Genomic DNA, 16,929 nt, shown 5'->3' on the forward strand with positions numbered 1-16,929 from the left:
AAGGCAGTGCTGATAAATAAAAAATAAAAGTCGCAATAAAAAATTACGACTTCATGAAAAGGCATTCTGACATTTCGTTGAGAACACCGGAATCGACAAGCATGATGCGCCCCGTAGGATTTAACAAACCACGAGTGGATCTCTTCTACGACAACCTTGAAAAGCTGATGAAACAGCACAACATTCACACCCTCAAGAATTTATAACTGTGATGAAACTGGTGTCAGTTGCGTGCACAAATATTCGTCCGGTACTAGGTGCCACTTTTTAAAATTATGTTTTTTGTTACCAAAGTTTGTTTGATAATATTAATTATTTTTTAGCAGAGGTTGCATTTTTGTTAAATTAATTTGATTTCTAACTTTGTTATCTAATATAAGTCATAATTTTATAAACATTCCTTAAATATTTTATGTTTTATTTTGAAATAACCTTAGGTGTCCGCCACTGGGGGACTTCCCCCTACGCTTGTCTGTGACACCGGAGGTCCCGGGTTCGAATCTCGGCCAGGGCGTGATGAGAAAAGAACTTTTTCTGATTGGTCTTGGATGTTTATCTATATAAGTAGGTTTTTTTTTTTTATTTATTTCACAATATATATAAAAATTTAAATATATCTAGTACATATGTATATAAGAACACTGATAAAAACCACAGAGGTTTGTCCACAGTGTTAACATCAACGTCAGTATAAAATATTTTGTATTATTATAAAATATAGAATCGTTGAGTTAGTATCTCGTAACACAAGTCTCGAACTTACTTCGAGGCTCACTCGATCTGTGTAATTTGTCCCATATAGGTATCTTAATTAATTTTTATTTTTTTTATTTATTTTAGAGATTATAAAAGTTTATAAAAAGTCAGTCAAGCAATTGTCATTGTTTGAATCTCAATTGCATCTTTATGCAATACAGCTGAACGTGTCCATTCGTGCCTTCCAGCCATTTCGAGATTGTTGCCTCTGTCCACCCCGGAATAACGACAAGCCAGTACTGACCTCTCGAACTGTGGGCCCATGGGAATCCGCCGGGAAGCGGGAACACTTGGGTATGCGCCTGCGCAGGCCGCACTGCAAATAACATAATCAATTAAAAAAAAAACATAATAAAAACTCACTTAATTCTGCTATTTATTATTTCTCATGGATGTCGTAAAATGTGACTAAGGGATAGGCTTATAAACTTGGGAGTCTTCTTTTGGGTGACGGGCTAGCAACCAGACACTAAATGGATCTCAATTCTATCATTTTGCCAAATAGTTTCTAAAAGCTAAGAATTAAATGGTGAATACTCATAATGAAATAAAGAAAGACAAAATACTATAGTAACGTATTGTATGAGATTTCTATTAATTTATTGGCACTTGAGATCTTTAAAATACTTCTTTTCTGTGGTCAATACAATTATTGTCAAAAAAAAAAAACACAAAAAGGTTGAATATCGAATTGAGAACATCCAAAATACGAAACCCATATAATACTGGTCATTCAGACTCAATAAAAATGGCATAAATAAAAAAAAATACAATACTAATCCGACAATATAATTCAAATAATACGAAAGCTCGTATGCGATTTATTAATGTGGTTATAATAAAATTATAAAAAAAATTGGTTGCGCCATTTCGCACGCTAGTCTTTTTGTGAAGATATTTTTTTTGGCGGTTTCTAGGTTTGACGTTTCCGTATTAAGTGTTGCTATGTTGACAGTTTTGGAAACACCTGATTTTGATACACATTTTTTTTAAAGCCTCATCGTTTATTGAATTATGAAGCTTAGAGTAAAACTTTTCTTTTATATTTTTACAAATTTCTTAGTAAAAATTTAAAAATTATAGGACCACTCCATCTCTTTCTCATGGATGTCGTAAACGGCAAAGGTATAGGCTTATAAGCTCCGCTAGTATCAATTTGAATCTCAATTGATTATGATTATGTTATGGATTACGATTAAATATTAATGGAGATAAAAATTTATAGAATTTTATCTGATCCACTCTACTTTGGCAACAATAGAAATCAGTATATTTTACCTCAGAGACACTGTGTAGAATTTATGCAACTAACTTTTTTACCCCAGAAAGTACCTCATATAAAACATATTATCTTCCATTATTTATCCTAAAGATTATGGCAACAAAGCAAAGTTTGTATTTCGAATTATCAAATTGGGTGTGCAATGTAACAATAAAGATTTAACGTTGCGGTTTAACTAGTTATTAACGTTATAAACTTTATGGCCAAGGGTATACGGCTGATAAAAAAGGCGGGATTGTCTATGGGAGGTCTATGTTTTTTATTTGGGATTAATTTTGTTTTTACAATTGGCCGTATTTGTAATACTTCTATTGTGTTTTTATGGGGTATTCTTTGTTGAAATATAATGCTGGGTTCAACGTTCAAACATTTTGTTATTTAGTAGCCATTTAGTTACACATTGTTTAGTCTTTTTCTTTACAACAAGTAAGTACTTCCACACTAACAAAGATAAAATGTTGCTTTTAACAAATAAACTTAAAAACTACTTGACAGGTTTCTTCAAATCTGTCTAAATCTTCAGGAATAAAATAAGCTTCTCATTTTTTTATTAATATTGACAGAACTTCAGGAAAGCGAAGCGCTGGGCAGAAATTTTGTTATTTTTAAAGACTTTATTTTTGGTGGTCCAAATATACATATTAATCACAGACACACTAAAGACGGGTTTTGATAGAATATATCTTGGAATAACATATACATTCATACATTAAATCACGCCTCTTTCCCGGAGGGGTAGGCAGAGACAACATCCTTCCACATGCCACGTTCTCTGCACACTTCTTACGCTTCATGCACATTCAGAACTCTCTTCATACATGGTTTCGGGTACTCTTGACCTTTCACCAAGTCGAAGGGCCACGTTCAGCTATTTGGCTTAATGATAGAATTGAGATTTAAATAGTGACAGGTTGCTAGCCCATCGCCTAAAAAAGAATCCCAAATTTGTAAGCCTAACCCTTAGTCGCCTTTTACGACATCCATGGGAAAGAGATGGAGTGGTCCTATTCATTTTTGTATTGGTGCCGGGAACCGCACGGCACACAAACCAATATAACCTCACCTAAGTAAGGATGATGGCAGTGTGCCAGCAAATGCTGAAGATGCTGATGCTGTACCGGGATGGGGCGGCTCGCTATCGGCTTCGCAATGGGCCAGGGACTGCTCAGCACTGGCTGGCGATAGTCTGAAAAGAGATGATGAGTCAGAAATTGTCTAGAAGCTTACACATATATAGATATTAAAATAATAACGGTTTAATTTCTGGTAAATACAAGTTATTGGGGCAACACTATTTTTGAAATAAAGAACTCTATTAATTTTTTAGGTTTCCGTTTACGAAGGCAGATTGTATTTGCTATTTAGATTTAAACTATTGGCAGTTAACACAGAATGTTAGAAATAATATAAGTAGGTGTAGGAGTACTAATTAAAAGATTTTATCAATTAAAGGATTAATTAATAGTATTTTCGACATAGGATTCCATTTTTTTAGACAAGATAGTGATTTTCACAATCTGAATACGTGGTATTTTTAGTCTTTTAAAAATTGTTGGCTCTGTTTACCCCGTACGCGATAAAGACTTCATAGATATGTTATTTATACTTATATGCAAACGATCAATTTGGTCATGGTCGCGCTCTACGATTCGTCGTCTAAGGTCACAACATTTCGTTCGTTATGTGCTCATAAACACATACTCAAAATCACGCCTCTTTCCCGGATGGGTAGGCAGAGACCACATCTTTCCATTTGCCACGATCCCTGCACACTTCCTTAGCTTCATCCACATTCATAACTCTCTTCGTGCAAGCTCGGCGGTTGTAATCAAACGATTGTTAAAAATGTTGAAAACAGTGTTTTCTGGACAAGGTTTATATCTATCATCTATACTAATATTATAAAGCTGAAGAACGAGAAGTTTGTTTGAACGCGCTTATCTCAGGAACTACTAGTTAGAATTTAAAAAATATTTTTGTGTTGAATTGACCATTTATCGAGGAAGGCTTTAGGCTATATAACATCATGCTACAACTATAAGGAGCGAAGAAATAATGGAGAATATAAAAAAATCGGGGAAAATTATTCATCCTTGAGGGCTTCAGTGATGCCCAAAATAACTATTGCACGCGGACGAAGTTGCGGGCACAGCTGGTTTATCATAAATGCTATCCGTGCGAAGGGAGGGCAGGTCATCCTTTTTTGAAGTCGATAAAATTTCTCAAACCTTCGACATTCTAAATAAACTAAATTTAAATTGTAAACAAATATAGTACCTACGCACCACGAAACAGCGTTCGCCACCAAAGGACCAGACCAATCAATTTAATTAACACTCATGTTCTCGAATCAAAATAAAGTCTTCAGGCTATGAACGGCGTAATCGGCGCTATTATAAATACAATGCCGAGTGAATGTTCTCAGTTTGGGCGCGGTGCAAGTTATAAGCGGAAGCGAGTTAAATTATCTCAATCCCTACCAATGCCGTGTGGTTCCCGACACCAATACAAAAAAGAATAGGACCAGGAAAGGGATGGCCTTTCCCATGGATGTCGTAAAAGGCGACCAAGGGATAGGCTTACAAACTTGGGATTCTTTTTTAGGCGATGGCCTAGCAACCTGTCACTATTTGAATCTCAATTCTATCATTAAGCCAAATAGCTGAACGTGGCCATTCAGTCTTTTCAAGACTATTGGCTCTGTCTCCCCCGCAAGGGATACTGACGTGACTATATGTATGTATGTATAAACTTACTGATATTAATAACACTTGAGATGTCTCACATCACTAGGTTTTAGATGAATGCTATATATATTCTCACTCTCAACGAAATAGCTGGGAGAATAGATATTTTTCATTGTTCTCTGAGCGAGTTCAAAAGAACTACGATATTTTTTCTATGTTATAATTGTTAATATTGTTAATTTAATGTATAAGGTGCTTTTTCTATCGCATTGGTTTTTATGACTGTAATAATTATAGATCGGAATAGGTAGATTGAATTGGGGTCAATGAACTGAAACGTATATATTAATATGGACATGCCTCCGTCCGGGATTGCGGGATTTGTAAATTATTAAGATTTTTCCGGAATTTTTACAAGTGGGATGAAGAATATATTAGTGGTAACTGTTTTCCCCCGACTTCGTTCACGTAAATTGTAGTCCTATGTTACCCGCGGACAATGTAGTTTACTGTAAGTGTAAGTACTGAAATGGAATCCCGGAAAAGAGGCATATCCATGTTATGCTTTCTTTATAAATTCATGATGCAAGTACATAAAATCAATCTACCTATTCCGATCTCTGGTAATGATAGGATAAGTTTTGATGAAATAAATATTATATCACAAACGCATGCTCCTCATGACTTGTACCACACGCCAAGCACCCCAGCGATTTCTTACCACCCCAGTGTCAGGAGCACACCTCCCTTAATATATTGTATAGCCTTTGTAATACCCATTAATCATAAACGTTTTGTTTTTGACTTTCGTATTAATTTAAACTACCTATATAGGGTGTTTGGTTTGATCTTTAGCATCGTTTGTGCTTCTATGAGGAGTATCCGTACTAATTACTTATCCATATTTGCCGCCATGGTGCCGTGTGGTTCCCGGCACCAATATAAAAAAGAATAGGATCTCTCCATCTCTTTTCCATAGCTTAAAAGGCTATGGGATAGGATTATAAACTCGGGATTCTTCTTATAGACTTACTTTATAGACTACTACTACTTACTTTTCTTACTTTTGCAATTAATATTCATTCATTTATAAAATCACGTCTAATTCGCTTACGGGATAGACAGACCCAGCAGTCTTGAAAGACTGGCAGCCTACGTTCAGCTATTTGGCTTAATGATAGAATTGAGATTCAAATAGTGACAGGTCGCTAGCCCCTCGCCTAAAGAAGAATCTCAAGTTTGTAAGCCTATCCCTTAGTCGACTTTTACGACCGCCATGGGCAAGAGATGCAGTGGTCTCATTCTTTTTTGTACTGGTGCCGGGAACCACACGGCATATATCTCTTACATATATAAATATAATCACGTGTATATCCTTTGCAGCCTATGGTATCGCAGGCTGAAAGGTCACGTTCAACCGTATATTAAGATTCATATAAAAGAAGAATTCATATTTTATTAGCATCCCTTAAAATTAATCCAGTGTCTTCATAACTCATCGAAAATATCAAATGCAATTGAAAAACGATTATAACAACTAACACCCCCAATTAAGGGAAATTATAATATTAGGGAATTATTAAAGAGGGGAGGAAGTTTCAGTTCGACGCCCGCGAGGGATCTTACCCTAGATATTTAATTTTTGGGGTACCGTAAGGTATTCATTATTGAGAGCGACCGTGGTGGGTGCCCGGTTAAAATGCGTGATGCGCAGAAAGGCACAGGTTCAAATCCCACATCGGCCATTACCAATGACTGTTTTCAAAAGTATGTATATTTGTTTGAGAAGGGATGTCATAGAGAGAGAATCATTTTTGGTATGTAGCAGTAAGTGCGCATTTAAAATTATATTATTATATACCACCATTATACCACGGCCTCTGTGGCGCAGCGGTAGTACGCTTGTCTGTGACACCGGATGTCACGGGTTCGAATCCCGGCCAGGGCATGATGAGAAACGAACTTTTTCTAATTGGCCTGGGTTTTGGATGTTAATCTATATAATTATTTATTATAAAATATTGTAACGTTGAGTTTGTATCTCGTAACACAAGTCTCGAACTTACTTCGAGGCTAACTCAATCTGTGTAATTTGTCCCGTTTATATTTATTTATTTATATTTTTTTTTCCTGGCTATAACTTCTCTACGAATTTGCATTTTGCGACAAACAAATAATAATTAAGTACCATTTTCAAATCAAAACAATTCAAGTAAGACTAAATTCTGAATAAAAAAATCGACACCATAAACTATAGAACGCTTACAATTAACTGTTATTCGTTATCGTTATTTAGCTATAACACGTTATGGCGGCAATTTTTGCGCGACGCGGTGTGAAAATAATTGATTTCGGGGACAAAGGTGCGGACTCAATTGAAAATGAATTTTCGGCCATTGTCGGACTGAATATTGCTCTGCGAGGGTTCCGTTCTTGTTTTTTGATTGCTACCTTTTCGATAATTAATGTATTTTCTTATTTGTTGTTTTAATAAACTCGCTTTTGTAAACTCTACACTCTATACATAACACAAATATAATTTTGACATCTTAAATACATTTATTTGTTATGTACACATGTTTTCGCAAACAAATTTATCTTGTCATACATATGATCACGTCACATACGGGATACATACATATATAAAATCACGCTTCTTACCCGGAGGGGTAGGCAGAGACTACATCTTTCCACTTGCCACGATCTCTGCATACTTCCTTCGCTTCATCCACATTCATATCTCTCTTCATGCAATCTTGGCGGTTTCTGGTACTCTTACGGGATAAACGTTATTATATTTATTAATGAATATATGACACATACTCGTACGAGTATAACAAATAATTCTCCGCCGCGTTTGTCTATAACAAATTATTCCTACACAATTAACTCTACATACCACTCAGTGTTATCAACCATGAAACGTCATGTTAAAACGACAACACGAGGTAATCCGCTCAGTGTCTGTGTGACAATAAAACATAATACGCCACCGGCATACGCCACCGCAACAGGCTATTTCGGTTCAAATCACAGGAATTTAATGGTTATTCATTAACCATTTAGTTATACCTTGGCGCTATGTGATTCTAACAAAAATATTATCACGTCCTTACAAGGTAAACAGATAACGTCTTCGAAACACTGAAAGACCACGTTCAGGCGTTTTGCCTTTATGATGAAATTGAGACTCAAATAGAGCCTAGTAATACACAGCCGAGCCAACAGACTCACAATAGACTGAAGGCCACGTTAAGCTGTGTATAGCTGTAAGACGGAGTTGAAATTTCAAATAGTGACAGGTTGTTAGCCTATCGCCTAAAACAAGAATAAGTTTATTAGCCTATCCCTTATAATAACGACATTCATAGAAAGGAAGGGAGTGGTCCAATTCTAAAGTATCGGAACCCAAACGGCACTCTTATATGTAATCTGTTATTTTTAACAAGCTTCTTGTGATATAACAGAATTTGTTTTATTGCTGCGTCTAAATAAAAGGGCCGTTTCTTCAACTGTTCATAAAACCTATATTATATCCGCTTCTTTGCATTAAAGTAAATAGCTATCTAGCATTAAGAAGCACGCTTTTAGATAGTACAATTTTTTTTTACTTGGCAAGAAAACGTCTAATTTTATTCGCAAAATTAAAATTTCACCACTTCCTACGCTTTTGATTTCCGCACATTTTATCAAACACAACCGTACCTACCGCCTTTAATTCACAAACTAAAACTCATTCGCGCCAAAACCCGAAACAATAAAAACTAATCATAAACAAATCGTTCCTAATTTAAATTCGGAACGCGCTGCGGTCGCCCCAGTGTACTATTCCGAAATAACGTTACGTTTAACAGGTGTACGCATGTAGTGCATTAGTGTTGTGGTTAACATGTGTCGCGTTGATCGTTGCGACGGTAAAATGTTAAATGTATAGAAATAAGTATAGTTTAAATAATACACGAAAAAATATTCATAAATTTTTTCATACAGTCACGTAACTATATATCCCTTGCGGGATAGACAGAGCCAATAGTTTTGAAAATACTGATAGGCCACGTTCAGCTGTTTGGCTTTACGATAGAATTGAGATTCAAATAGTGACAGGTTGCTAGCCCATAGCCTAAAATAAGAATCTCAAGTTTATAAGCCTGTTCTTTAGCCGCCTCTAACGACATCCATGGGTAATGAGATGGAGTGGTCCTATTCTTTTTTATATTGGTTCTGGGAACTACACGGCGCGAAGAAATATTAAAAAAAAGGTTAAATCGCGGTTTCCAACAAAGCGAATAGGAGAGGATCAATTTTAATAGAACCTAAGAGATGTGGAAATAACGATTGGTTATTCAAAACACATCTCATCATGTCTCATCTTCTGTCCGCTTTACAGAAAATCGAATCCCAATTTTGACAAAGCGAAAAGGAACTCATGCATTAATGTTGGCAGCTGCCGTGCTTTGACTGTGCTCCTGAGATGATCCCAAATAGAAATAGATTTATTTCCAAAATTAATTATTAATTAAGTTTCAAGTGTAGAAGAAGCGGCGGACTAGAATACACTGCAGCATTTTTACCGGACATCAATTAATACTTTTATATGGTTAGCGATGGTTTATGGTGAGTTGGGTTTCAGTCTGACATAATCTTCTTTCTTAATAGACTTTTTTTGACAAAATAAAAATTGTTGTGGGGTTTAGACGAGAGCCCCATAACTTCTGAATTACTGAACCCTCAGGGGTTCCTCAATAACTCCCAGGGAGAACGCAAATTGCACAAGCGTCACGAATATAATGATCTCTCAATATTATTTCGAATGAGACAGATTTGTTCAATTGCAGTTTGAGTGAATTCACAAGGGCATCATTGAGGATAATATGTTATAATTGATTATACACAATCGCATTAGGTTTAGTCTGTAATGGTAGATGTAAGAAAGTAAATAAATAAATTAAGCTTATCATGCCACGTAAAGACGTAAAATGTTATAAATGTGGATCGTTCTGTTATCTCGTTATTTTGTGTCACAAGCGTATGGTACGTTTCTGAGTGTTTGTCGTAATTGAGTATGTTTTTGAATATACTTTCTCATATGTGTAAAAATAAGCATTCGTTCGTGGCTTTCAGCGCATGTAAATGTAGTTAATCCTTTATTTACTATCAAAAACTGTACTAAAATATTAGTAAGTATGGTTTTTTATTAAAAAAAGTAACACGGACGCGTTGACGGTATACGATAATAGTCGATTAGAACACAGGTTTTGTCGTTAAATAAACCCCAAAATTTTTATCATATATTCAACATTACATAAACTTTTTATAAACTTTTACCGGTGCAATGATTTTGCCCCTAAAAATTCCCAATCGATATTATAATCGGAATCAATAGAAAACATCACCCTATTTACTGGCCAATAACTCGTAAAAACAATAAAACGCACTTGCAAAGCGCCCTCTACCATAACACTCTTTTATTTCACTCATTCGATAATCGACTCCGTTCCGAAAACGATTTCCATCACTACGCTCAATCTTTATAACCTAAAAAAGTACCAAAGTAATATAAACTTGAACAAGTTCTTAAATTCAGCGTGGCTAACCTTTATTCGTATAATAATAAGGTTAAAAATCGTGTAGCGAGCTGTCGGCAGTTTTGGCGCGGAGAGAGAAGCGTTGGAGTCGTTCGGAATTCAAATATTGCAATATGGCGGCCAATGACATGTTAATATGAGCCTTCGGGACCGATATGCATAATTTTATCACTGCGAAGTTCGCAGACTTCAGTACCGAATGGATTTAGTGAAACATGTGCTGGGTAGAAAGTATTTTTTTTTGGTTGTCACTGTTGGTCGATGTATGTAGGCCACGAGAATTTTTATTTTACAGTACATACATACCTATATATAGTCATGTCTATATCCCTTGAGGGGTAGACAGAGCCAAAAGTCTTGGAAAGACTGAAAGGCTACGTTCAGCTGTATGGCTTTCTGATTATTGAGATTCAAATAGTGACAGGTTGCTAGCCCATCGCCTACAAAAGAAATCTCAAGTCTATAAGCCTATCGCTTAGTCGCCTTTAAGACATCCATGGAAAAGATATGTACTGGTTCTATTCTAAAGTGCTGGATACCACACGACCCATTACTGTATGCTACGCTCCGAAGCTACAATGTTTGTAACTTCGTAGCAAATCGTAGCACTTCGTAGCACTGCGTAGAGCTTTCTTCTACGCCGAGCTACGATATGAATTTCCGCAATATTTTTCTTTAGCAGTAAAAATAAATTATCAAATTACTAGCTAGTGTTATGGACATCGTTCGCGTATTTTTTGAGCTATTTTATTTTCTACCAAACTTAAATAGGACGTCATATCTAAACGTTTAATTAGTTTAAGACATTAACGTACAAATATAAACAGACATACAACTTGTTTTTAATTTTATGTTCTAGCATATTCCTCAATTTCCAAATAATATATTTATTGAAACATGTAAAACAATACATCTTTCGACTCTTAATTTATTTTCTAATACTTGATATAAAACTACAAATAACAACTTAACGACAAAACATAAAGTTGATTAACAAGAAATAATAATTAAAAACGATTAAACGCTGTTAATATAACGCGTTATAGCCTACAATTTTCTTCGGAATGCTACATCTTAATTTACTAACACAAAGTCACAATATGGCTACCGACTTTTTCAATAAAACTGGCAACATCTGGCCGAACACTTAAGCGCGGGGGCGGAAACGAGACGGCAATATGGCACAGTGTAGATGCGAGAGCGAGACAGACACCTGGGGAGACCAAGAGCGAAATTAATATGTTCTTTTCTTGAACGCAAGTTGCTTTATTATTTTATTATTGATGCTGGCCGTTCATATTTCTCTATTATTATTTTTTTTTTCGTTGTCTGTGCCGAACAATTAGGGATGGGATGAATTCGATTGTGTGATTTATTGATATCATAATTATAAGGATAATCGTTTGGGTTTTGTTCAATTCCTTGCCACTTGACTATCGCATAATGCCAACTAATATTTTGCAAAGTGTGTTTGTAAACCAATTTATTTTTATTAGATAGAATAGCATAGGAACTAAAATCTTTCTTTTTCTAACCCTGTGATAAAAACACGACAGGATAATATAAGTTTGACTTGTCGGTCTATACACCTTGAAATTTCCCAACGGATGAATCGATTTTGGTATTTAATTTTGTAACCAATTTTAACACTAAGGAAATAAATATGAAAACAAAATTCTATGATGATATTTTCTAAATATAGACTCTTTTATGAAAATTTTGCCAGGCACGTCACTACAGAAATCTGAATATTCAAATATCTGCAGGGTAAGAAGATGAAGCTGAACAGATAAACAAGCAAAAGACGTAACTTATCAACACACTGGCCGGATGGTCTTAGAGCTGAACACGCTTTAGACCAGAAGAAGTGGATAGAGGGTAGTAGGAAAATGGAACCCAGTGCCCGAAGTTTCACGGCAGAGGGTGCAACTGGGAACACGCCAAGATGAGAGAGAGAGGGAAAGAATGGTCAGATTGCGCTGAAATGTGTGATGATCCACGTCTAGTTAAATCGTCGGTGGTCGAATGAATAAGTTACATACATACATACATATGGTCACGTCTATATCCCTTGCGGGGTTGACAGAGCCAACAGTCAAGACTGAATGGCCACGTTCAGCTATTTGGCTTAAAGATAGAATTGAGATTCAAATAGTGACAGGTTGCTAGCCCATCGCCTAAAAAAGAATCCCAAGTTTGTAAGCCTTGTATCCCTTAGTCGCCATTTACGACATCCATGGGAAAGAGATGGAGTGGTCCCATTATTTTTTGTATTGGTGCCGGGAACCACACGGCACATAATAAGTGAATAAGTTGCTTGAGAAAAATGCGTGAACAGTGCGCTAGGAGGTACAGATTCAAATATTAGTACCATTGGCTCTTTCCCGAGTTACGTTACATTAGTTTGAGTGCTAACTATTGTTTTTGCATAAACAGTTTTAGACATATTAGACACAAATGTCAATGTCATGAGAATTTATAGCAATATATAACAACAGATATTAGATATAATTATGTTTTCCTGCATCAAAAAAGCTTACGAAAGTTTATCTTGACATGGACGTTTTTTATTTAAATGTGCCGGCTATTCTCTATTGGGGAGCCCCACACGTAGTTCCTTAATTATAGCAATTTCTGACATCTAATAGATAGATAGATAGATAAAACTCTTTATTGCACCATAAGAGTAAAACATACAAAACAGCACAAAACTGATAGAGATGGTACAAAGGCGGACTTATTGCTAATGCAATCTCTGCCAGTCAACCTTTGGGAAACATTCAGTAAGTAACGTCTATCGTCCTAAGCTTAATATCTAGCTTAAGATTGATGTTATATTTTATGTTACTTCTATGTGGTTTTTTGTGAAGAAATAAATAAATTTTTACTTTTACTTTTATCTATCTAGCTATCGAAATACCGTAGGTTTTTCGGCCGTTACAAAAAATACAAACGATAATAATGGTTAAGTAAGTGTTGTTTCATAGTCGGGAATGCCAACTTTGAGTTCACACTCACATGTATATAAAAACAAGCTGTGCCCGCGACTTCGTCCGCATGGAATAGTTATTGAAGCCCTCAAGGATGAATAATATTCCCCGGTTTTCTTTTTCACATTTTCCATTATTTCTTTGCTCGTTACAGTAGCAGCGTAATGTTATATAGGCTAAAGCCTTCCTCGATAAATGGTCTATTCAACACAAAAAGAATTCTTCAATTCGAACCAGTAGTTCCTGAGATTAGCGCGTTCAAACAAACAAACTCTTCTGCTTTATAATATTAGTATTGACGAGCCTATATAAAGATGGTGGTAACTAAAGAAGAAGTGAGAGAAGAGAAGAAGAAAAAGAAGAGCTATGCTAAGCGCCGCGCACCGCGAACTTTAACCGACGCGATTAAATTAGGTTTGTTTGTTTGTTTGTAATATCTTTATTGGATAGAAATATAGGTATACCTATAGGTATAAAAATAAATGAATAAATATAAATATATACGGGACAAACTACACAGATTAAGTTAGCCTCGAAGTAAATTCGAGACTTGTGTTACGAGATACTAACTCAACACCCAGGACCCAGGCCAGTCAGAGAAAGAACGTTTCACATCATGCCCTGGCCGGGATTCGAACCTGGGACCCCCGGTGTCACAGACAAGCGCATTACCGTTGCGCCACAGAGGCCGTATATATAATATAGGTATATTGAAATAGGTATTATTATTGTTAAACGTGCGTTATACTTGTTAGTTTTTTTTTTAATTCAACTTGTTTTATGTATCTACCAACTGTCAATTACAATAAACAAGATTGTCATCAGATCTGTCAAGTTTTTTTTTTGTAGCCGTTGCAGCAGTAATGTGCGATGCAATATGAGCGATGTGTAGAGTCGCAATCATTATCACATACATACATATCATCACGTCTATATCCCTTGCGGGGTAGACAGAGCCAACCGTCTTGAAAAGACTGAAAGGCCACGTTCAGCTGTTTGGCTTAATGATAGAATTGAGATTCAAATATTGACAGGTTGCTAGCCCATCGCCTAAAAAAGAATGCCAAGTATGAAAGCTTATCCCTTAGTCGCCTTTTATGACATCCGTGGGAAAGAGATGGAGTGGTCCCATTCTTTTTATATTAGTGCCGGGAACTACGCGGCACGGCATATATGATAAATTATAGATATAAACTCTTTTCAACATTTGAAACAGGAACAAAATCCGTCTATAACTTTCCGAGCTTACTTACTCATACACGCAGAGAAAATAGGTGACTTTATATTATCATGTAGTGTCGTGTGGTTCCCAGAAAAAAGAATAGGACCACTCCATCTCGTTCCCATGGATGTCGTAAAAGGCGACTAAGGGATAGGCTTATAAACTTGGGATTATTTTTTAGGCGATGGGCTAGCAACCAATATCAATTCTATCTTAAAGCCAAATAGCTGAACGTGACTTATCAGTCTTTACAAGACTGTTGGCTCTGTCTACCCCGCTGGGATATAGACGTGATTATATGTATGTATTTATCATATATAGGTACTTAGGTACTACTAGAGGCCGCCCGCGACCTCGTCCGCATGGAAACCCTATCAATCCCGCGGGAACTCTGGGATAAAAAGTAGCCTATGTGTTATTCTGGGTCTTCAGCTACCTACATACCAAATTTCATGGTAATCGGTTCAGTAGTTTTTGCGTGAAAGAGTAACAAACATCCATACATCCATACAAACTTTCGCCTTTATAATAGTAGTAGGAAGGATACGTGCGTAGCGGGGGCAGGTCGTCTTTCTTAGAAGTCGATTAAATTTCTAAAACCTTCTAAGTGTAACAAAAACTTTCCTGAAAACCGTATCAAAATAGGACAAACATACATACAAGTCTAACTGAGAACCACATTTTTTTAAGGCGGTTAAGTAAGAAAATTCGTTGGAAGCGACTAACAGACTATATCGACTTCACATAATGAGTAAGGTAAGTTAGCGACAACTGAGCAGGTCCCTGAGAAGTGAAGGGAAGAATCGATAATTTACCAAAAATCCAACGAAAACGGAAATAACGAGACATTTCGTTTTACAAAGGCGTATCTGCCGCATTAATATCCAGTTATGCTAACCAAGAGACCATTAAAGATTAATGTCAAACGCACAAACACAAAAATAATATAGGTATATATGAAGATATTACAAACAAATAAACTTACCACTAAGTCGTAAGAGGAGACTAAGGGAAATGCTAATAATTTTGTGATCCTTCTTGTAGCCGATGGGCTAGCAACCTGTCACTATACAAATATGTCAAATATGTCTTTCAGTCTTTTCTAAACTGTTTGCCAATCCTGCAAGGGACATTGACGTGATTTTATGTATGTAAACTTACCAAGTTAATAAGCCTATCCTTAAGTCGCCTTTTACGAAATACATGGGAACGAGATGGAGTGTTTCTATTCTTTTTCTTTATTGACATCGGGAACCACAAGGCGATGGGCTAGCTACCTGTCACTATTTGAATCTCAATTCTATCATTAAGCCAAACAGCTGAACGTGGCCTATCAGTCTTTTCAAGATTATTGGCTCTGTCAACCCCGCAAGGGATATAGACGTGATTATATGTATGTATGTATGTAAACTTACCACTGGCGCTATTCTTCGCAGCACAGTCCTCCCGGTCGCCCAATATTGCACTCACACTAAATTTGAGCATCGGCTTTTTCTGTTCATTATATTCCTCACAATTCCTTACAATCTCGTCAGTCATCTTCCCATCCTTATCCCCTTCGTCTCCAGAAATCTCCTGGTACAAATTAAACCGTTTCTCCAACTCCTCCAAACGACGGATGCCAGACTTCTTACAAGAAAACGGTGGACAGTCCAAAGAACCACAACTTGAACAGCGACGGGCAAAACTCGGTATGTTCAGCACTTCCTTATCATTTTTCTCTTGATAATAATCGTTATTGTAATAAACCTGTTCGTTTTTAACGTTATTGTAATCTTCCTCGTCCCTACTCTTGGAGTCTTCGTCATTTTCCAATTTGGACTCCGTTTCGTCTGGTCTGTTGTCGTCTTCGTCCGCCATTTTCGTTTCGTCAACCTCCGGCGAGTTGTCCCTTGATCGCTCGTAATTTTGACGTTGCAGCACGTAATTTTCTATCTGCTGGTTTATGTACTGATTGTGGAAATTCGCCGTTTTCTGCTGGTGCAAAATGTTGTCAACGAGAAACGGCGACGTCATGTTGAAATGGTTCGCGTTAGTTTTATTATAGCACAGATTCTGAATAGTTTTCAACATAATGTTGTGATCCAAAGTTTTTTGCGCGAACGGGTTCAACTTCAATGGTCCATGTTTCAAATTTTCCGTTGGGTACATTATACATTCATAATAATAAATAAATAACTCGTTTTTTTTTACTGTTAATCGCACATCACTGTTACAAATTTCGTACGTGGAACGCGCATAGACAAATAGTTCGAAATTCAAATTGGAACGTTCGGAAATGTAAACAAGGCATGTGTTTCGCGATGCGTCTATAGAACGACTGGCTGCAGGGAGTGGTTCTTTAGGGGCGGGTTTCGAACCGGGGTGGCTTTTTAGCGGCGCTTTTGTGTGACTAGAACCGTTATAA

At 36.5% G+C, this 16,929-nt stretch overlaps 1 protein-coding gene across 1 annotated transcript in view; it reads right to left on the reverse strand.

Moving 5' to 3' along the window:
• LOC106130973 (uncharacterized) overlaps nt 1-16,673 on the reverse strand; it is a 32,954-nt gene extending 16,281 nt beyond the window's left edge. Inside the window, exons 1-4 of the mRNA XM_060953063.1 lie at nt 15,938-16,673; nt 8,435-8,437; nt 3,102-3,224; nt 1,001-1,072 (exon numbers count right to left, since the gene is read on the reverse strand). Coding sequence (XP_060809046.1) covers nt 1,001-1,072; nt 3,102-3,224; nt 8,435-8,437; nt 15,938-16,673 — 934 coding nt within the window. The remainder of the gene's footprint in view (nt 1-1,000; nt 1,073-3,101; nt 3,225-8,434; nt 8,438-15,937) is intronic.
• Nucleotides 16,674-16,929: the final 256 nt, after the last annotated feature.

This window comes from Amyelois transitella, chromosome 30, assembly GCF_032362555.1.
Source record: "Amyelois transitella isolate CPQ chromosome 30, ilAmyTran1.1, whole genome shotgun sequence".
Classification (NCBI taxonomy): Eukaryota; Metazoa; Arthropoda; class Insecta; order Lepidoptera; family Pyralidae; genus Amyelois; species Amyelois transitella.